Here is a 23,366-nt window from a genome sequence, read left to right as displayed (position 1 = left end):
CAACCAGCAGGTGGATCAGGCTGCTAAGATTGAGGTGGCTCAGGTGGACCTGGACTGGCAACATAAGGGTGAATAATTTATAGCTTGATGGGCCCATGACACCTCAGGCCATCTAGGCGGAGATGCAACATGCAGATGGGCTCGTGATCGAGGGGTGGACCTGACCATGGACACTATTGCACAGGTTATTCATGATTGTGAAACATGTGCTGCAATCAAGTAAGCCAAGCAGTTAAAGCCTCTTTGGTATGTTAATTACTGTATAATACTGTATGTCATCACTACTGTGACTGCTATATTTGATATGAATGGTATCACAGTAAGAGTTATGCAGATAATGATGAATGAATTTTGATAGAATTGGACGAGCACAGCTTTATGATGGAACCAGAACGGGTTTCAGTGTGTGATGATCCAATATCACAGACCATCTCAACAAAGATTGGTGTGACAGTTGGAGCCCAAAGTCAGTCATGGTCTAAACAAAGTCCAGTAGACCTTTTATCTATACATATACTAGGGAAAATGTTGGCCTGCTGCTGAATGTGGCGGGTGCCATGGTGCCAAAGGATACAGAAACAGCAGAGATGCTGAATGCCTTTTTTGCTTCAGTCTTTACTGCTAAGACTAGCCCTCAGGAATCTCAGACCCTGGCGACAAGTGAGGAAGTCCAGAGAAAGGAGGTTTTTCCCTTGGTCGAAGAGGATCGGATCAAAGATCATCTAAGCAAACTTGACATCCACAAATCCATGGGCCCCAATGGAATTTACCCACAGGTGCTGAGGGAGCTGGCCAGTGTTATTGCTAGGCCACTCTCCATGATCTTTGAAAGGTCGTGGAGAACAGGAGAGGTGCCTGAGGACTGGAAGAAAGCTAATGTGTCCTGGTTTCAGTTAGGACAGAGTTAATTTTCCTCCTAGTAGCTGGTAGGGTGCTATGTTTTGGATTAGGATGAGAAGAGCGCTGATAACATGCTGATGTTTTAATTGTTGCAGAGCAGTGCTTACACCAAGCCAAGGACTTTTCAGCTTCTCGCTCTGTCCTGCTAGCGAGCAGGCTAGGGATGCAGCAGGAGCTGGGAGGGAACAGACCCAGGACAGCTGACCCAAACTGGCCAAAGGGGTATTCCATACCATCTGACGTCATGCTGAACAATATATAGGGGTGGCTAGCTGGGGTGGAGGGGGGGCCGGCTGCTCGGGGATAGGCTGGACATCGGTCAGCGGGTGGTGAGCAATTGCATTGTGCATCACTTATTTTGTACACATTATTATTATTAATACTATTATTATTGTTATTATTATTATTATTGTTATTATTTTTCCTGTCTTAATAAACTGTCTTTATCTCAACTCACAGGCTTCACTTTCCCGTTTCTCTCCCCCATCCCGGAGAGGGAGGGGGGAGGGTGAGCGAACGGCTGTGTGGTGTTTGGCTGCCAGCCGGGCTAAACCACAACATAATGTCACATCAGTCTTCAAAAAGGGCAAGAAGGAGGACCCAGGCAACTACAGGCCAGTCAGCCTCACCTCCATCCCTGGAAACGTGATGGAGCAGCTCATCCTGGAGGTCATCTGCAAGCATGTGGAGGATAAGGAGGTGATCAGGAGTAGTCAGCAATGATTCACCGAGGGGAAATCATGCTTAACCAATCCGATAGCCTTCTGTGATGGGATGACCAGCTGGGTAGATGAGAGGAGAGGGGTGGATGTGGTCGACCTTGACTTCAACAAGGCGTTTGACACTGTCTCCCATAACATTCTCATAGAAAAGCTCGGGAAGTGTGGCCTAGATGAGTGGACGGTGAGGTAGATTGTCAATTGGCTGAATGGCAGATCTCAGAGGGTTGGGCTTAGTGGTGCAGGGTCTAGTTGGAGGCCTGTAACTAGTGGTGTCCCCCAGGGGTCCCCAGGCGTTTCTTTACTGTGAGGATGACTGAGCACTGGAACAGGTTGCCCAGAGAGGTTGCGGAGTCTCCTCTGGAGATATTCAAAACCTGCTTGGATGCCATCCTGCGCAATGTGCTCTAGGTGATCCTGCTTGGCAGGAGGGTTGGACTAGATGATCTTCAGAGGTCCCTTCCAACCTCAACCATTCTGTGATTCTGTGATATGAAAAGTGGTGATTAATTGGGATGTATTGGAAAGTGTGGGACCCAAGCATGACGTAAATGGTATGGAATAAGGGGTGGATATTGTCATGGTTTTGGCTAGGATATAGTTAATTTTCCTCCTAGTAGCTGATATGGTGCTGTGTTTTGGATTAGGATGAGAAGAGCGCTGATAACATGCTGATGTTTTAATTGTTGTAGAGCAGTGCTTACACCAAGCCAAGGACTTTTCAGCTTCTCGCTCTGTCCTGCCAGCGGGCAGGCTAGGGGTGCAGCAGGAGCTGGGAGGGAACAGACCCAGGACAGCTGACCCAAACTGGCCAAAGGGGTATTCCATACCATCTGACGTCATGCTGAACAATATATAGGGGTGGCTAGCTGGGGTGGAGGGGGGGGCCGGCTGCTCGGGGATAGGATGGGCATCGGTCAGCGGGTAGTGAGCAATTGCATTGTGCATCGCATCACTTGTTTTGTACACATTGTTATGATTACTTTTATCATTATTATTATCATTTTCCTTTCTTTTCTGTCCTAATAAACTGTCTTTATCTCAACCCACAAGCTTTTACTTTTTTTTTTTCCCGTTTCTCTCCCCCATCCCGGAGAGGGAGGGGGAAAGGATGAGCGAACGGCTGAGAGGTGTTTAGCTGCCTGCTAGGTTAAACCACAACACTCTTCCTGAATATTAGAAACTTAAATTGTTTATTAGTGAAAATGATGTGTAGTCTGTCTATTCTTTTGTCAGTTGAGTCATTGAACAACTATACAATATCAGCATCTGCACTTTGTGCAGAATTAAAATATTTATTTTGATTAAACAATGAATGAATTTGACAGTTATTACATGCGCATAGGAATATATAAAGAATTATATGAAAAAAAGAATGGGCTATGCTGCTTAATAATAACTCCTCTTAAAACATCATCTTTTTCCAGATTTGTATTATGGTGGAGAAGCTTTCTCTGTAGAACAGCCACAGTCTTTTACTTGTCCTTATTGTGGAAAGATGGGTTATACAGAAACATCTCTTCAAGAACATGTTGCTTCTGAACATGCAGAAACATCAACAGAGGTGGTAAGCTGCTTCAGCATTTTTTTTATTACAGTGAAAGCATATGAAAATTTCTCATCTAGAAATTGAGTATATTTTTTTCCTTGAAGTGTGTGTTCATTTAAATGCTGAGTGGGGAGGTATGTACTTGTATTTGAGAGATGAGAATGTTTTATTAAGGTTTTTGTAATTAGTGAGTACACTCAATAAAATGTTTCATTTCGGTTAGGTACATGGAAAATGATTAAGTCACCATTGAGTTGTACGCCTCTGTTACTTTTGTTTTTTAACTGGGCAACTTCTAATGTTGTAGTAGCATAGTACTAAATATTTTATTTACACGTAGCTTCTGCCTCCCTCTATGAATATTAGTACCCGTGCTGTTATATTCTGACTATAGGATGAATATAGCAGAGAATCATTGACTTCAGAACTTTAACGCTGATGTTAAATTAGCCCGACAATGTTCTGTTAGTTTGCTTTGTTTGAAAACAAACAAAAATCCAGAAAACATTTCCTGAAAATCAGTGGATGTATTGGAAGTTTCCTACATCTTACTGGTATTCTAATATAGTGAGACTGATCACGTAAGAGAGGAAGAAACCACACTATTTAGTTGGCTTGATATTAAGGCTGCCCTTTTTGGAGCTTATTTACTATATGTTTGGCAATATTTAGAATCTTCTCATGGTTATTCTATATAGCAGTGTCTCTCCATTCACATGTAGTTGCCTAGCTGTCAATCTGGCACACAATGTCCTATAGGTCTATAGTTATGTCAGCCTTCTTTAGTTGGAGACAGAGAAAGGTATGCAGCTGATCTGTTGATCTGTTTTTTTAAAAAGCTTTTGAAATCTGGTATATTTGTGCATCAAAACTTGTTTTTCTGTTAGAATTATTACTGTTGTTTCCCTCTACCACCAGCATTAAAACAGATGGCATGTTAAAGAATATGCTTCATGAAATATTTCTGTTTACAGTCCTCTATCTGAGGTATCAGTGCCTAACAACTTAGTTGGAGTAGAAGAATGTGGCTAAGCAGCTAATAATCTCTTTGTTGGGGTAGCTAATATCATATTTGAGATGTATAACCTCAGATTCTAAAATATTATCACAGATTGCTTTCTGGAAAGGCCTGTTGATAGAAAAAGTTACACATGTAGGTGCCTTTGAAATTCTGATCTATGTGTAAGTGTTAAAATAAATATACTTCATTTTGAAAATAGTTAAGGCTAAAATGGCCTTATCTTTTCTTCCTCACCACCCCTCCAACAGTAGTAATTGGTGCAAAGCGATTATGCACCATACAATAGAGTAAAGGAAGAATTGTTCTGCTTCTGTTTTTGTTGGTAATCATTCTAATCTCTTCCAGTTTTTATATCTAGATGTCACTGTTGCTTGAGCCAAAAGGTCTGAAATTTTTCGAAAGTGTGAGGTGACTTCTTTGCACTTGGTTTTGATGCTATTTGAAATGGTTTATTATCAGACTTCATTTACAGTTTTAAGAAACTACATACTTGCACTGCTTAGTGTTCAGTCTACTTTATTTTTAGAAAAATCTGTAGCCCTGTTTTTAGATTTCTCTTTTTGGTATGGGGGTATGTTTTGTATTTATTCTTAAAGCTTGCTTCGCTAATTTAAGTTATGTATGTTGGCAATCCTAGGTTAAATTCTTAATCATGAAGTTTTGGTATGTTTCCACCAGTGGAGGTTATTATAGAGGAGGATATAGAATCATAGAATGGTTTAGATTGGAAGAGATTTTAAAGATCACCTAATTTCAACCTCCCTGTCATGGGCAGGGACACCTTCCACTAGACCAGGTTGCTAAAAGCCCCATCCAACCTGGCCTTAAACACTTCCAGAGATGGGACACCCACAATTTCTCTGGGCAACCTGTTCCAGTGCCTCACCACCCTCAGAGTAAAGAATTTCTTCCTTATATCTAATCTAAACCTACCCTCTTTTAGTTTCAAGCCGTTACTCCTTGTCCTATCACTACACTCCCCGACAAAGAGTCCCTTTCCAGCTTTCTTCTAGGCCCCCTTTAGGTACTGGAAGGCCACTATAAGGTTTCCCCAGAGTCTTCTCTTCTCCAGGCTGAACAACCCCAACTCCTTCAGCCTGTCTTCATAGGAGAGGTGTTCCAGCCCTCTGATCATCTTTGTGGCCCTCCCCTGAACTTGTTCTAATATGTCCATGTCCTTCTTATATTTGGGCACCCCAGAGCTGGATGCAGTGGTCCAGGTGGGGTCTCACAGGAGCGGAGTAGAGGGGGAGAATCATCTCCTCTGACCTGCTAGCCATGCTTCTTTTGATGCAGCCCAGGATACGGTTGGCTTTCTGGGCTCGTGGTGTTCTTGCCTGACTTCCTCTTTGTTGGGATGCATCGCTCCTGAGCTTGGAGGAGGTGATCCTTGAATATTAACCGGCTTTCTTGTGCCCTTCTCCCCTCCAGGGCTTTGTCCCATGTGACTCTACCAAGCAGATCCCTGAAGAGGCCTAAGTCTGCTCTTCCAAATTCCAGGGTAGCAAGCTTGCTGTGCTCCCTCCTTGCTTCCCTCAGGATCCTAAACTGCACCATTTCATGATCACTGCAGCCAAGGCTGCCCTTGCACTTCACGTTCCCTACCAGCCCCTCCTTGTTGATGAGAATGAGGTCCAGCATAGCACCTCTCCTTGTTGGCAACAAGGATGTTGTCATCAATGCATTCCAGGAACCTCCTGGATTGCCTATGTCCTGCTGTGCTGTCCCTCAAACAGATATCATGGTTCTTGAAGTCCCCCATGTGGTGGTTTTTACCTTGTTGGGCAGCTGAACTCCACCACAACCGCTCTCTCACTCCCCCTCCTTAGAAGAAGAGGGAAAGAAGACAGTATGCTGGAAAGAAAAAAAAAACAACTCACGGGTTGAGATAAGGATAATTTAATTGAAGAGAAAAGGAAAAGGGGAAAAAAAAACCACACCACAAAACAGGCAAAGGCTGCGCGGAAGCACAGAGAGAGAGAAAAAAGAAATTGCTCTCTACTTCCCATCAACAAGCGATGTTCAGCCACGTCCCAGGAAGCAGGGCCTCAATGCGTGTAGCGGTTGTTTGGGAGGACAGACATTTTCATAACGAGAGTCCACCCCTCCCCTCTTCTTCCCTTTTCCACCTTTTATTGCTGAGTGTGACATCGTATGGTATGGAATATCCCTTTGGTCGGTTTAGGTCAGCTGCCCTGGTGTTGTCCCCTCCCCATCTCTTGCCCACCTCCAGCCTGCTGGCTCTCGGGGGGTTGGAGGGAGTCCTGATGTGGTGCCAGTATTGCTCAGCAATAGACAAAACACTGGTGTGATACCAGTGCTGTTCTAGCTACAAGTGCAGAGCACAGCACTGTATGGGTTTCTGCATGGAAAGTTAACTTCATCCCAGCCAGACCCAGCACACCCCACAAGAACCAGGGCTTGCGAATGTGAAGCTGCTTATATCCATCTATAGAGGGCCTCATCTGCTTGGTCTTCTTGGTCTTCAGGTGGCCTGTAGCAGACTCCCTCTATAATGTCACCTGTCCCTGCCCTCTCTTTAATCCTGACACATAAGCTCTGTCAGCTCCTCATCCATCCCATGCACTGTAGCTGCTCACTGACATAGAGGGTGATGTCCCCTCTTCATCTCCCCCACCTGTCCTTCCTAAAGAGCCTGTATCCTTCCATTCCAACACTCCAGTCATGGGAGCCGTCCCTCCACATCTCCTTAATGCCAATGAGGTCATAGCCTTGCAGGCATGCATACATCTTTAACTCCTCTTTTTCCCCCATGCTACTTGCGTTAGCATCGAGATATTTGAGTTGGGCCCCTGATGAAGCTAACTTACTGGCTGGAGGGGCTGGAATTCCTTTGTGCTGCTCTTCAGGTGCTCTCCTGCTGACCCATGACCCTTTTCCAGGCTTTGGACATCTGTCACTGACACTGGCATCAAACTGGGAGGAGTGGGATGGATTGATGTTCCCCACCCACTGCAACTGTAGTTTAAAGCCCTCTTCACCAGCTTGGCAAGACTATGACCAAAGATGCTCTTCCCCTTCTCTGATAGGTGGACCCCATCTCAGCTCCCAGTAAACCAGGTTTCTTAAAGCAAGCCCCATAATCTAAGTAGCTGAACCCCCGTCTGTGGCACCAGTCCTGAAACCATCTGCTGATTTGCCAGATTCAACTGGCCCTTTCAATCCCCTCCCTTTTAACCAGCAGGACTGATGAAAAAACTACCTGCACTCCCAAGTCCTTTACTGCTGCTCCCAGGGCTCTGTAATCCCTCTTGACACTCCTCAGGCTGTTCCTGGCTGCATCATTGGTGCCCACGTGAAACAGCAGCAGTGGATAATAGTCCTTAGGCTGTACAAGGCTTGGCAGTCTCTTGGTAACATCCCTGATACAAGCCCCCAGTAAACAGCAGACTTCCCTTAAGAGCGGAACCGGGTCGGCAGATGAGTGCCTCTGTACCTCTCAGAAGAGAGTCTACTGCTACTATCACCTGTCACCTTTTCTTACTTGGACTAGTTGTTACATGGGGAGCAGACCTGTCTGTCTTACTCAGTTTCACCCCCCCCCCCCCCCCCAACGGGTCTTTCCTTTTAAGTCCTCAGAGGGGTGAAGCGGTTCTGTAAGGGCATCTCAGACTTTGGGGAAAGATTCTTCCTCCTGCTGGTCCTTGTTGTTGCCAGCTTCCATCTTCCAGTGTCATTGGCTGCCCTCCCTTCTGTGAGTACTGGTGAGGGAGTTTTGGGCTGTTTGAATACAAATCCGTGTCTGTATTCGTGTTTGTGTTCAAATACTTTTTATGGTTGAAGAATGTATGATTATAGAAGGACATTCTGGGAACTCTTGCCTAGTTTTTGCTGTAGGTTACTATAAAAATGTGCATGCTTGAGGAAGATTATTCAGATCTTAATAAGTTGTAGAGAAATGACTTGTGATTTCCAACTTGTTTGTTCTGACCTCTAAGCTATTCTCACATTTTGACGAATTCTTTAGGAGAAGGAGACCTGGTAAGGGTCTCATGTGAAGGAGTAGTAGTGGAGGTAAAATTGGTCCACCTATTTTAAGATTCAAAGGCTTCCTGGTCTTTCCTAAGAACATATGAACTACTGCTTATAGTTGTGCTGGTTTTACCCTGCTGGGCAGCTTAAACTCCACCACAAACACTCTCTAACTCCACCTTCTCAGAAGAAGAGGGGGAGAAGAAAGTACGCTGGAAAGAAAAAAAATCCTATCAGTGAGCAATGTTGACAATGAAGCTTATCTGTTTCTAGTGGTTTTACCCAGCTTGGCAGTTAAGCTCCACCACAACTGCTCTCTCACGCCTCCTCCTTGAAGGGAAAGGGGTAGAAAATACGATGAAAAGGCCTCAAGTCTTGAGATAAGGACGGGGAGATCAACAAACTAAAAACACCTTCCCCCCATCCATCCTCTTCCACCTCCTCCCCCCAAGTGGTGAAGGGGAACGGGGGAATGGGGGCTGCAGTCAGTCTGTAGCACTTTGTCTCTACCACTCCTTCACAGTCACCCTCTTCCCCTGCTCCAATGTGGGGTCCCTCCCACTGGATACAGCCTTTCCCAAACTGATCCTGCGTGGGCTTCCCACAGGCAGCAGCTCTTCAAGAACTGCTCAAACATGGGTCTGTACCACGGGGTCCATCCATCAGGAGCACACTGCTCCAACATGGTTCCCCCATGAGCAGCAACTCCTGCCAGATCACCTGCAAATGTGTGGGCTCCTCTCCCCGGGCTGCTGTTGCAGCCCAGAATCAGCTCTGGCAGGGGCTCTCCACAGGCTGCAACCTCCTTCAGGCCAGATCCACCTGCTCCACCATGGGCTCCTCCATGGGCTGCAGTGTGGAAATCTGCTCCACCGTGGTACACCATAGGCTGCAGGGGGTCGACCTGCTCCACCATGGTCCTCTCCACAGGCCGCAGGGGAACTATAGCTTTGGCACCCAGAGCACCTCCTACCCTCCTTCTGCACTGACCTTGGTGTCTGCAGGGCTGGTTCTCACTCCTTGCTCTCCCAGCTGCTGTTGCACAGCAGTTTTTTCCCTTAAATCTGTTCTCACAGAGGCACAAGCAACATCACTTATTGGCTCGGCTCTTGCCAGCAGCAGGTCCTTTTTGGAGCCGTCTGAAACTGGCTCTTATCTGACACGGGGCAGATTCTGGACTCTTTTCACAGAGGCCACCCCTACAGCCCGCCACTACCAAAACCTTGCCACTTAAATCCAGTACAACAACAAGAATAATGCATACAAAGCAAGTGGTGCACAATGCAATTGCTCACCACCCTCTGACCGATGCCCAGCCGTTCCCTGAGCAGCAGGCCCCACACCACACCCTGACCTGCCACCCCGTATTAATTGTTCAGCATGACATCGTATGGTATGGAATATCTCTTTGGCCAGTTTGAGTTATCTGTCCTGGTTCTGTCCCCTCCAGCTTCTTGTGTACCCCCAGCCTCCCCACTCGCAGGGCGGTGTGAGAAGCTGAAACGTCCTTGGCTTAGTGTAAGTACTGCTCTCTAACAACTAAAATTTCAGCGTGTTATCAACATTATTCTCATCCTAAATCCAAAACAGCATGTCCTGGTTTCAGCTAGCACTGAGCTAATTTTTCTCCTAGTAGCTTATATGGGTCTGTGTTCTGTGTCCTCACCTCACTATAGTATCCTTTAAGGTAATTGTAGAGAGCGATAAGGAGGTCTCCCCTGAGCCACCTTTTCTCTAGGCTAAATAACCCCAGTTCCCTCAATCACTTCTCATAAGACTTGTTCTCTAGACCCTTTCACCATCTTCGTTGTCCTTCTTTGGACATGCTCTAGTACCTTGATGTCCTTCTTAGGACCCAAGGGAATGGAGTCAAGCTGCGACAGGGGAGGTTCAGGCTGGATATCAGGAAAAGGTTCTTCACTAAGAGGGTGATCGTACACTGGAACAGGCTCCCCAGTGAAGTAGTCAGGGCACCAAGCCTGTCGGAGTTTAAGAAGTGTTTGGACTATGCCCTCAGTCATATGGTCTGAATTTTTGGGTAGACCTGTGTGGAGCCAGGAATTGGACTAAATGATCCTTATGGGTCCCTTCCAACTCAGGATATTCTATGATTCTATGATTCTTGTAGTGAGGGGTGTCGCATTAAGGGGTGTAGCCGATTAACTGTTACGGGTCCGGTTGGATTCAGGGTACTGAACTATCACAATCACAGATTCACCAATAACGCATTAACCGATATGGGTCTGGTTGGATTCAGAGCACTGAACTACCACGGTCACGGATTCACCAGTAATGTATAACCATCCTTACTCTAGTCGCATTCAATGAGAACTATCACGGCTAGTAACAATGCAGTTAAGTGCAATTTATTACAGCAACAGGTACACAGGTTCTTTGGATTGCCAGCGATAATTTACTGTCTGCAAAAGCAAGCTAGCATGCATGAAATACACAGGTGCGCAGCCTGGAAATTAACGTGTTAAAAGGCACAAAGACTCTATAGAGATTTCTAAGTTTCCGCGGAGACACACAGTATAACCAAGTGTTCAAATCTCACCCAAAGGTGTCCCAATGGGGGGGAAGAGAGGCTCAGCCCGTCGACTGATCCCAGGAGTCAGGAGGTCCTCGGGATGGTGTAGCCCCTTGTGATGGTATCTCCCCTGATGGTGGTATCTTCCCTAATGATAGTATCTTCCCTAACATCCTGTCCTGGTTTCAATTAGGACAGAGTTAATTTTCCTCCTAGTAGCTGGCAGGGTGCTATGTTTTGGATTAGAATGAGAAGAGCGCTGATAACATGCTGATGTTTTAATTGCTGTAGAGCAGTGCTTACACCAAGCCAAGGACTTTTCAGCCTCTCTCTGTCCTGCTAGCGAGCAGGCTAGGGATGCAGCAGGAGCTGGGAGGGGACAGACCCAGGACAGCTGACCCAAACTGGCCAAAGGGGTATTCCATACCATCTGACGTCATGCTGAACAATATATAGGGGTGGCTAGCCGGGGTGGAGGGGGGGGGCCGGCTGCTCGGGGATAGGCTGGGCATCGGTCAACGGGTGGTGAGCAATTGCATTGTGCATCACTTATTTCGTACACATTATTACTATTAATACTATTATTATTATTATTATTGTTGTTATTCTTTTCCCTGTCTTAATAAACTGTCTTTATCTCAACTCACAGACTTCACTTTCCCGTTTCTCTCCCCCATCCCGGAGAGGGAGGGGGGAGGGTGAGCGAACGGCTGTGTGGTGTTTGACTGCCAGCCGGGCTAAACCACAACACATCCCCTCTCTCTTAGGCCAATTTATATTATTTTCTATCTTTTAGGTGGAGCTTGAATGACTCTAGTCAAGCATATCTTATGATTGGTGAAAAGTTTTCCCGTCTCCATTTAAAGTAATAGGCTCCGAGAAATTCAGAGCGCATGCTCAGTGAGGGGTGGTCGCACCTTGGAGGCGGGTAGCTTTTGGGAAGGAGGTGTTTTGGTATTATAATGATATTATAATGAGCAAAAGTACACTAGGGTACAGCATTTGTCAAAACATGACAGGTCATTGGCTCAGGGTAGCAAAAAGTGCGGCTTATCGGTCTCGGTGTGCACAGGAACAATCGAGTCCCCATCTTGTCACAGAGCCTAGCCGCGGTGTCTCCACTCCGCTCTACACTCTGTACTGTTCCTTAGAGTCAGCACACCAGGTTCCCCCAGTGTGATAGCATCTAAGGTTGGAAGCCTAGGGAACGCTCATGTAATGCAGCTACACCCTACCCTGAAAGCCTCTTCAGTGCTGTACATTTTCTTTAAAATGTGAATGTTAGTTTTATTTTCCTAGTTACTTTAGGCAATTGCACCACAAGGGGCCCAAAAATGAACACAGTACTTGAGGTGCAGCCTCACTGGGGGACCAGAGTACAGGGGGACAATCACTTCCCTAGTCCTGCTGGCCATGCTCTTTCTGATACAAGCCAGCATGCTGTTGGCCTTCTTGGCCACTTGAGCACACTGCTGGCTCATATTCAGCTGGCTATTGACCAATACCCCAGGTCCCTTTCCGACAGGCATCTTTCCAGACACTCTTCCCCCAGCCTGTAGAGTTGCATGGGGTTGTTGTGCCCCAAGTGCAGGACCCGGCACTTGGCCTTGTTGAACCTCATACAGTTGGCCTCGGCCCATTGGTCCAGCCTATCCAGATCTCTCTGTAGAACCTTCCTACCCTCGAGCAGATCAACACTCGTGCCTCGCTTGGTGTCTGGAAACTTACTGAGGGTGCACTAGATCCCCTTGTCCAGATCATTGAAAAAGATATTGAAGAGAACCGGCCCCAATACTGAGTCCTGGGGGACACCACTAGTGACCAACCTCCAACTGTATTTATCTCCATTCACCATGACTCTTTGGGCTCGGCCACCCAGCCAGCTTTTAACCCAACGAACAATATAGCCGTCGAAATCATGAGCAGCCAGTTTCTCCAGGAGAATGCTGTGGGAAATGGTATCAAAAGCCGTACTGAAGTCTAGGTAGACCACATCCACAGCCTTTCCCTCATCCACTGAGCGTCACCTTGTCGTATAAAGACAGCAGGTTAGTCAAGCAGGACCTGCCTTTCCTAAACCCATGCTGACGGGGCTTGATCCCCTGGTTGTCCTGTAGGTGCCATGTGATGGCACTAAAGATGATGTGCTCCATGAGCTTCCCTGGCACCGAAGTCAGACTGACAGGCCTGTAGTTCCCAGGGGCCTCCTTCTGGCCCTTCTTGTAGATGGGTGTCACATTTGGTAGCTTCCAGTCAAGTGGGACCTCTTCTGATAGCCAGGACTGCTAATTGTGGAGAACAGTCAGATTTGTTAGAGTCACTGATAAGCACCAGCCTTGGGCAAAAGGGAATTGAGCAGTTTCTTCTTGTTTATCGCTTATACAAACTTTGTGGATGAAGGTCCACAAGCTTGGTCTGAGAGGTTGCTGAAGGAGGGAGTCCTGTGTTGGTGGGATGTCCCATTTTGGTGGCAGAACAGAATCTTGATGGCCAGAGTGCCTGAGTGAAACCTTTTGCTTCATTATGTGTAAAATGAATATTAAAGTTCACCCACTTGAATATGATAATGTGCTTTAAGAAGTACATGCTAAACGTATATGACTGTAGTACTCAACTCTTCACCCAAATCATCCTAAATCATCCTTGTCAAGAAAGAAAGAAGGGTTATTGTCATGGGGGGCTCCCTTCTGAAAGGGACAGAAGGCCCAATATGCCGACCAGACCCAACCCACAGAGAAGTCTGTTGCCTCCCTGGGGCTCGGGTGAGAGACTTTGCTAAGAAAGTCACGCACCTGATACGGCCCACCGACTGCTACACGCTACTGGACTTTCAGGCTGGTAATGATGAGGTAGCAACGAGAAGTCCGAGAGCGATCAAAAGGGACTTTAGGGCTTTGGGGCGACTACTTAAAGGATCAGGGGCACAGGTTGTGTTTGCCTCTGTCCTTCCGATAGGGGGGATCGATGCTGACAAGCAGACTTATCACATTAACATGTGGCTTCGGGACTGGTGCAACTGGCAGAACTTTGGGTTTTTCGATCATGGGAAGGTCTACGCAACACCGGGCCTGCTGGCACCAGATGGGATGCGCCTCTCTCAGAGGGGGATAAGGGTTTTTGCTCAGGAGTTGGCGGGGCTGATAGATAGGACTTTAAACTAGAGTCGAAGGGGGAAAGGGATAAAACCAGTCACGCCGGTGATGAGCTAAGGGATGGTGTGCTAGAATCAGAGGGACTGTGTGCTAGTGAGGTCCTTTGGTCTGCTCCACAAGGTGCTGCATATAGGGAGGCGCATTTGAAGTGCTTCTACACAAACGCACGCAGTATGAGGAATAAAATGGATGAGCTAGACGTCTTGGCCCAGTCCCACAGCTACGACATCACTGGCATAAGCGAAACCTGGTGGGATGAGTCCTGTGGCTGGTGTGTTGCAATAGATGGTTACAGGCTCTTCAGGAGGGACAGGCAGGGTAGGCAAGGTGGGGGGGTGGCGATGTGTGTGAAGCATGAGCTGGACTGTGTGGAACTTCAAGTTGGCGATGGCAAAGTTGAGAGCCTCTGGGTAAGGACTAAGGGACGAACAAATAAAGGGGATGTCATTGTGGAAGTCTATTACAGACCACCTGGCGAGGACGACAACGCCGATCCTTAAACGCCGATATTCTTTGCAGAACTAAGAGATGCCTCGAGATCAACTCCCCTTGTCCTTATGGGGGACTTCAACTTGCCGGACGTCAACTGGGATCACCACACGGCTGACACGAGCAAGTCCAGGAGGTTCCTAAAGCACCTAGATGATAACTTCTTGGTGCAGGTGCTAAGGGAGCCAACTAGGAAAGGTGCCCTCCTAGATCTATTGCTGGAGAACAGAGAGGGTCTTGTGGGGGACGTGGCAATTGGCGGCCGTCTCGGTCATAGTGACCATGAAGTGGTTGAGTTTAGAATTTATGGTGACAGAAGGAAAACTGCCACCAAAACTTCAGCCCTGGATATGGGGAAAGCAGACTTCAGACTGCTCAGGGAACTAGTCAGCAAGGTCCCCTGGGAAGCTGCTTTTGAAGGCATTGGCGTCCATCAGTGCTGGTCCATCTTTAAGCACTGCCTCCTAAAAGCACAAGATCAGGCAATTCCAAAATATCGGAAGTCAAGCAGGCGGGGCAGAAGGCCGGCCTGGCTGACCAGGGATCTTCTACTGGAGCTTAGGCGAAAAAAGAAAGTGTAAGGCTGCTGGAAGGAGGGTCAGGCGACGAGGAAGGAATACAGGGATGCTGTTCGTGTTTGTAGGGAGAAAATTCGTGTGGCCAAAGCCCAACTAGAGTTGAAGCTGGCCAGGTGTGTGGGAGACAATAAAAAATGGTTTTTTAGATATGTGAACAGGAAAAGGAGAACCAAAGAAAACATAGGTCCGCTACTAGATGGGGAAGGTCTCCTCACAGACAAGGACAGCAACAAAGCAGAGACGTTTAATGCCTTCTTCGCCTCTGTCTTCAATGCCGATGATGGGCTTCGGGACCCCGGGTGCCCTGAGCCAGAGGACCGTGACAGTGGGAATGATAAACTCCCAACCGACCCTGAATGTGTGCGGGATTTGCTGCTCCACCTAGATCCATACAAGTCCACGGGTCCGGATGGGATTCATCCCAGGGTGCTCAGAGAGCTGGCTGACATCATCGCGGGACCTCTCTCAATTATTTTTCAATGGTCTTGGGAATCTGGAGAGGTACCAGTTGACTGGAAGCTGGAAAATGTGCCAGTTTTCAAGAAGGGCAAGAAAGAAGACCCTGGTAACTACAGGCCTGTCAGTCTCACGTCAGTGCCTGGTAAAATTATGGAGAAGATTATCCCTGAAGTTACTGAAGCGCACCTGGGGGACAATGCAGTCATTGATCCCAGCCAACATGGGTTCACGAGGGGTAGGTCCTGTTTGACTAACTTGATTTCCTTTTATGATAAGATCACCCATCTAGTCGATCAAGGGAAACCAGCTGATGTAACCTTTTTGGATTTCAGTAAAGCTTTTGACACAGTTTCCCATAGGATCCTACTGGACAAAATGTCCAGCATACAACTTACCAAAAACATCATACGATGGGTGAGCAATTGGCTGACGGACAGGGCTCAAAGGGTTGTGGTAAATGGGGCCACATCTGGCTGGCGGATGGTCACTAGTGGGGTCCCTCAAGGCTCCATTTTAGGGCCAGTCCTCTTCAATGTTTTTATAAATGATTTGGATGTAGGACTAGAAGGTGTTTTGAGCAAATTTGCTGACGACACCAAACTTGGAGGAGTTGTGGACTCGGATGAGGGTGGAAAGGCCTTGCAGAGAGATCTGGACAGATTGGAGAGTTGGGCAATGAACAACCACATGAAGTTTAACAAGAGCAAGTTCTGGGTCCTGCACCTGGGATGGGGCAACCCTGGCTATACGTACAGACTGGGCAACGAGACGCTGGAGAGCAGCCCCGCAGAGAGGGATCTGGGGGTTGTGGTTGATAGCAAGCTGAATATGAGCCAGCAGTGTGCCCTGGCAGCCAGGAGGGCCAACCGTATCCTGAGATGCATCAAGCACGGCATTGCTAGTCGGTCGAGGGAAGTGATTGTCCCACTCTACTCTGCGCTGGTGTAGCCTCACCTCGAGTACTGTGTGCAGTTCTGGGCACCAGAGTAGAAAAAGGATGTGAAACTGTTGGAGAGTGTCCAGAGGAGGGCGATGAAGATGGTGAAGGGCCTAGAGGGGAAGCCGTATGAGGAGCGGCTGAGGTCACTGGGCCTATTCAGCCTGGAGAAGAGGAGGCTGAGGGGGGACCTCATCGCAGTCTACATCTTCCTCGCGAGGGGGAGTTGAGAGGCAGGCGCTGACCTATTCTCTGTAATCACCAGTGATAGGACCCACGGGAATGGTGTTAAGCTGAGGCAGGGGAAGTTTAGGCTAGACATCAGGAAGAGGTTCTTCACCGAGAGGGTGGTCACACACTGGAACAGGCTCCCCGGGGAAGTAGTCACTGCACCAAGCCTGTCTGAATTTAAGAAGCGTTTGGACTGTGCACTTAGTCACATGGTCTAAAACTTTGGGTAGACCTGTGCAGTGCCAGGAGTTGGACTTGATGATCCTTATGTGTTCCTTCCAACTCGGGATATTCTGTGATTCTATGATTCTATGATAAACATACTCCAGGGAGGGAACAGATAAGATTAGGATATAAAAGAGTGTTGGGAGTTAGTGTAAAAAGAAAGAAGAAGGAAGAAAAAAAGAGAAGAAGAAGAAATTAGAGTGAGGAAAAAGGAAGAGCGGGGTGGGGTGGAGAAGAAATTGGAAACCCAGAAGAGGCTGTGCCCTTTCTCCTCCACCAAGACAGGGATGCCTTTTTGGTAAGCTCTGCGCCTTCACCCTTTGGTGAGGAATAGCTGGAATAGAATTTTGCTAGCACTATCATCATATATTAGAACTATTGCAGTAAGTGTATTTATCAACAGCAGTTCTGAATCTATTATATCTGTTGCCTTATTAAATACGTTCAACTTTGTGAAACTGTCTCAGGGAAAGTCCTTAGCAGGGTTCTGAAACAGGCAAACACTGGACTCTGATAAGTCCCCTTTAACGTGATACTGATAAATGATGGAAAGCAGCTTGGTGAGCACTGATGAGCTCCCTTGGTGAGCTTCTTTTTGCTCAGGTTCCAGTGCTAACAGTTGTTGGGAAATATCAATCCCTAAGTACCGCACTTTCTACTGAGTCACTTGGGCCTTCTTCTGGGATACTCGGTATCTGGCTATTCTCGGGTAATTTAACAGACTGAGAGTCAGTTGTACACATTTTTCTTTGGTTTGAGCTCCTAACAACAACTTGTCAACATACTGCAGCAGACTTCCTTCATTTAAACTCTGCCAGTTGTTTAAGTCCGCAGCCAAGGCAGTCCCAAGTACCGCTGGACTATTCTTGAACCCCTACGGTAGTACTGTCTAGCATATTTGAGTCTTTTTCCCTGTTGTGGGATTTTCTCACTCAAAAGCAAATGTAGTCTGACTATCTGGATATAAGGATACAGAAAAGAAGATGCCTTTTAGCTCCAATACTGTGAAGTAGGTATCCTTTTAAGATAATGCTGTTAGGAGGGTGTATGGATTTGGTACCACAGGGTGTCTGTCTTCGGTTATCTTATTTATGGCTTGCAAATCTTGTACAAACCTGTACTCACTGCTATTTGGTTTCTTTACAGGTAGTTTCAGGGTGTTAAAACTAATTTGGCATTTGCAGATCAATCCATTAAAAAAAATCTTGTCTATTAACAGCTCCAGCCACTTTCTCGCTGTGAACCTAATTTGATATTGTGGTACTGTCATGGTTTTGGCTGGGATAGAGTTTTTTACTATGAATTTTCTTTACAGTAGCTTGTATGCTGCTGTGATTTGGATTTTTGATGAGAATAATGTTGATAACACACTGATGTTTTAGTTGTTGTGGAACAGTGCTTACAATAAGTCAAGGACTTCTCAGCTTCTCACACTGCCCTGCCAGCAAGGGGCTGGGGGTGCACAAGAAGCTGGGAGGGGATATGGCCAGGACAGCTGATGCAGACCAGCCAAAGGGATTTTCCATGCCATATGACATCATGTTCAGCAATAAAACTGGGGTAAAGGAGGAGGAAGGGAAGATGTTTGGAGTGATGGAGTTTGTCTTCCCAAGAGACCATTACACATGATGAGCCCTGCTTTGCTGGAGGTGGCTAAACATCTGCCTGCCAATGGGAAGTAGTGAATTAATTCCTTGTTTTGCTTTGCTTGCGCACAGCCTAGTAAACTGCCTTTATCTCAACCCATGAGTTCCTCTGCACTTTATACCTTTCCTGTTCTCTCCTGGTACTGGGTTTACGTATCAAGGGCTTGGTAGCAGGGGTGGCCTCTGTGAAAAGAGTCCAGAGTCTGCCCCGTGTCAGATAAGAGCCAGTTTCAGACGGCTCCAAAAAGGACCTGCTGCTGGCAAGAGCCGAGCCAATAAGTGATGTTGCTTGTGCCTCTGTGAGAGCAGATTTAAGGGAAAAAACTGCTGTGCAACAGCAGCTGGGAGAGCAAGGAGTGAGAACCAGCCCTGCAGACACCAAGGTCAGTGCAGAAGGAGGGTAGGAGGTGCTCTGGGTGCCAAAGCTGTAGTTCCCCTGTGGAGAGGACCATGGTGGAGCAGGTCGACCCCCTGCAGCCTATGGTGTACCACGGTGGAGCAGATTTCCACACTGCAGCCCATGGAGGAGCCCATGGTGGAGCAGGTGGATCTGGCCTGAAGGAGGTTGCAGCCTGTGGAGAGCCCCTGCCAGAGCTGATTCTGGGCTGCAACAGCAGCCCGGGGAGAGGAGCCCACACATTTGCAGGTGATCTGGCAGGAGTTGCTGCTCATGGGGGAACCATGTTGGAGCAGTGTGCTCCTGATGGATGGACCCCGTGGTACAGACCCATGTTTGAGCAGTTCTTGAAGAGCTGCTGCCTGTGGGAAGCCCACGCAGGATCAGTTCAGGAAAGACTGTATGCCGTGGGAGGGACCCCATGTTGGAGCAGGGGAAGAGTGTGACTGTGAAGGAGCGGTGGAGTTGAAGCATTATGGACTGACCGCAACCCCCATTCCCTGTTCTCCTGCACCACTGAGGGGTAGGACGTAAAAGAGGGTGGATGGTTGTCATGTTAAGGGGTGTAGCTGATTAACTGATATGGGTCCGGTCGGATTCAGGGTACTGAACTATCATGGTCACAAATTCACCAGTAACGTAGCATGCCCTCACTCTAGTCACGTTCAATGAGAACTGTGAAACAGGCTCATAACACAGCACAGAAGTCACACCTTTACCCTTTCTTTCTCCAGTCTTTTGTGCAGACTGACAATGGTTAATGTTTTCTACCACTTTGTCTTGATTTTTCCAAAATTTTTAGGCCCACTCCTTCCCCACCTGGGAAGGGGACACATTTGCATTTTTGCAGCGGTTTATCCATAGCAATCCTGCCAACTACACCAATTTCTCTGTCTCATTAAGGGGTGTAGCCGATTAACCGTTATGGGTCTGGTGGGATTCAGGGTCCTGAACTATCACAGTCAGGGATTCACCAATAATGTAGCACACCCTCACTCTAGTCACGTTCAATGAGAACTATCACAGCTAGGAACAATGCAATTAAGTGCAATTTATTACAGCAACAGGTACGCAGGTTCTTTGGATTGCCGGCAATAAATTCACTGTCTGCAAAAGCAAGCTAGCATGCATGAAATACACAGGTACACAGCCTGGCTATTAACACGTTAAAAGGCACAAAGACTCTAGAGATTTCTAAGTTTCTGTGGAGACACCTGGTATAACCAAGTGTTCAAATCTCACCCAAAGGCATCCCAATGGGGGGGGGGGGGCGGAGAGTCTCAGCCCGTCAACTGATCCCAGAAGTCATGATTGTGTCTTCCCTAACATCCCCTTTTTCTTAAGCCAATTTATATTATTTTCTATCTTTTAGGTGGAGCTTGAGTGACTCTAGTGAAGCATATCTTGGTTATGATTGGTGAAAAGTTTTCTCGCTTTCTTTTAAAGGTATAGGCTCTGAGAAATTCAGAGCGCATGCTCAGTGAGGGGTGGTCGCCCCTTGGAGGCAGGTAGCTTTTGGGAAGGAGGTGTGCTTTGGTATTATAATGATATTATAATGAGCAAAAGTTCACTAGAGTACAGCATTCTGTCAAAAACATGACAGGTCGTTGGCTCGGGGTAGCAAATGTGCAGCTTATCGATCTCGGTGTGCACAGGAACAATCGAGTCCCCATCTTGCCACAGAGCCTAGCCGCGGTGTCTCCACTCCGCTCTACACTCTGTACTGTTCCTTAGAGTCAGCACACCAGGTTCCCCTAGTGCTATAGCATCTAAGGTTGGAAGCTTAGGGAATGCTTAGGTAGTGCAGCTACCCTTCACCCTGAAAGCTTCTTCAATGCTGTAGATTTGCTTTAAAATTTGAAAATTAGATTAATTTTCCTAGTTACTATAGGCAATTACTCCACAATGGTGGGAAGGTGTTTTTAGTATGTTTTTAGTTTCTTTTTAGTTTGTCACTGTTCTAGTCTGCTAGTGATAGACAATAAATTATATTTACCTCCTTATGCTGAGTCTGTTTTGCCCATGACGATAATTGTTGAGTGATCTCCCTGTCCTTATCTCAGCCCTTGAGCCCTTTCTATCATAGTTTCTCCTCCTTTTCCTTTGAGGAGGGGGAGTGAGAGAATGGTTATGGTGGAGCTCAGCTGCCCAGCGGGGTAAAACCACCACGCTCCCCCAGCTTTACTGGAATCAGGGTATCTGCTGGGGAAACTGTTATTTCATCCCCCGGTCCTCATCAATTGTCCAAATCCTCCAACATAATCAAAGTACGTTCTCCTTCTCCACTTTCCTTTTTTTCCCTTTACCAGTCATTCTTTCTTCCAGTGCCTCTCTTCTTTGCATATAGCATGCCTCGTGTGCCCTCGCCCTTGTCTTCCTAAAAATCCTTCTCTTTCACCTCTATTCCTACCCCCTACCTCTTCCACAACCTCCTTGCCCATCTGTTATAGCCTCTGCCGAAAGTGACAATTGTAATTTCATCTTTTCCCTTTCTTTCCTTCCACACCTCTCAATTATTTTAAACTTTGTATGCAATTTCAATTAATTGAGAGGCTGACATTCCCCTAGCTCCATCTGCCTTCTGTAATTTCTTCCTAATATCTGGAGCCGACTGCCCAATAAACAGCATGTTAAACATTTTCTTATTTGCCTCATCCTCCAGGTCCAGATCTGTCCATTTTCTGGCTATTTCACAGAGGCATTCAAAAAAAGCAGACAGGCTCTCATCTGGGTCCTGGTGGGCCTCATTTAATTTAGAATTTTGTTTTGTTTTAGTATCCCATTTTAACCCCCTTAAAGGATTAATCGTCCATATTGTTTTACAACCTGTTGACCCCTGTCGATATTTGGGTTCCACCCAGGATCTTTCTGAATTGGTACTAATTCTTCCACCTCTTCCTGTGGGCACCTCTGCCTTGCCTCCACCTGAGCTTTTCCCAGTTCTCCTTTTCTCTACAGTCAAAAAGGTGTTTAATAAAGTTCGCATATCTCCCCAGTTGGGGTTATGGGTAATCATGATGGTTTCTAACAGCTGTTACATTACTGAGGGATTATCCCTGTAGGACCCAACAGACTGTTTCCAGTTTAACAAATCTGACCTGGTAAATGGAACGTGAACAAAACCAGGGTCTCCCTCTGGTCCTACCACCTGTTTTAGCAGAGTCTGGATGACTGTCACCATTTGTCGTCGGGTATTACGCACTGCAGGGCTAAAGTTGGAATTGGGGCCTAGAAGAGGCCTCTGGCGTTTCAGCTGAAGCTCTGGAGGTAAGGGAAACATCTGAGCCCCTTTCCATAGAGGAATAACACAGCGGTGGTGCCAAGGATACAAATAACCATACCTCTTCCTGTTCTAAATCTGGATAAATTGTCAGGGGTTTATCAATCCCCTTACCCCCTTTTGGTTTGGCGCATGAACATAATACAGTCCTGCCACAATCCACATTCAGCCTGACTTTTCAGGCAATGACATAAAAGCACTGACATACACCAACTTATCCCATTTACTTCGCGCCATCAAAATAACATCAATTGCAATATTGTAATGTATTTCAAGGATTCATTCACTAGCCATTGTTCCCAGTCATCTAATTTGTGCTGAGGCACTGATTACAATATTGCCTCATTTTACCCTTTGGAGTCACCACCAAACTTAGACCAGTTTTAAAGGATGCATCCCAAGGGGGAACAAGAGGGAATTTTGGACTGATCACATCCCATTTTCCCTTCAGTGGCTGCTCACATTTAACTTTGACTTTAACCAATCAGTCAACTAAGAGGGCTCACAGGTCTGTATCCTGTTCTTGCCAAACCACAGCATCTATGTGTGAGGCTGATGATCTGCTCTCCAAATATTCCTGGGGAAGATATAAACTGTACTTACCAGTCCAGTGATTTCCCCCTTATCTCCAGACATTCAGTGAATTCCTTAAAGCATTGTGCCACTCACCGGCCCCAGACTTTTGGAGGGGTTGAGGGCAGACCTCCAATTGTAGTCCCAAAGCTGGGAAAAAAACAAGAAAACCTTGAAGAAAATAGGGAGGCCTGTAGCTTGTGTAGTCTTTCTATAGCTTGTGAAGTCTTTTAGCTGAGAAAATAAGGAAAGAGAGAGACAGGTAGCCTTGAGCTAGCAGAAGCAAGGAAGATAAGGGATAAAAGGTAAAAAACAAGAAGGAGAAAAACAGCTCCACACTGACCTATAGTAACCGTTTGCTCATTAAGGGTCATTAACATATTTAAATCACAGCAATCAGAATGCTAACGTATGTTAATGTGGGATTTGGTGTTGTGTCTCCCCCACCCCGCTATTCCTCTGTAATGCACAAACTCAGTAGAGATAAGTTAGGTGAGCTATAATAGCCAATCAAAAGTAGCTAAAGAGATAGTTTTCACAAGTTTGCTGTGTATAAATGATTCAAGTCAGAGGTGTACTTGGTTTGCAAAAGATTGCCAAGCACCTGACTTTGCAGATGTATATAATTAATTATTTAATTAAAAGGCCTTCATGTGGATTCCGACTCTGTTCACTTATTGGCACGGC

At 46.7% G+C, this 23,366-nt stretch overlaps 1 protein-coding gene across 2 annotated transcripts in view; it reads left to right on the top strand.

The window, feature by feature from the left end:
• The window catches only part of LOC121063044 (E3 ubiquitin-protein ligase KCMF1-like), a 119,913-nt gene that overhangs the window by 68,536 nt on the left and 28,011 nt on the right, over window positions 1-23,366 (top strand). Inside the window, exon 3 of one of the 2 annotated variants that reach the window (XM_040543341.1) lies at window positions 3,047-3,183. In XM_040543341.1, the coding sequence (XP_040399275.1) occupies window positions 3,047-3,183 (137 nt within the window). Of the gene's footprint in view, window positions 1-3,046; window positions 3,187-23,366 lie in introns of both variants that reach the window. The other variant, XM_040543340.1, reaches the window with a different exon arrangement.

This window comes from Cygnus olor (assembly GCF_009769625.2).
Source record: "Cygnus olor isolate bCygOlo1 chromosome W unlocalized genomic scaffold, bCygOlo1.pri.v2 SUPER_W8, whole genome shotgun sequence".
Lineage (NCBI taxonomy): Eukaryota > Metazoa > Chordata > Aves > Anseriformes > Anatidae > Cygnus > Cygnus olor.
This window is presented reverse-complemented; position numbering and strand designations above follow the sequence as displayed.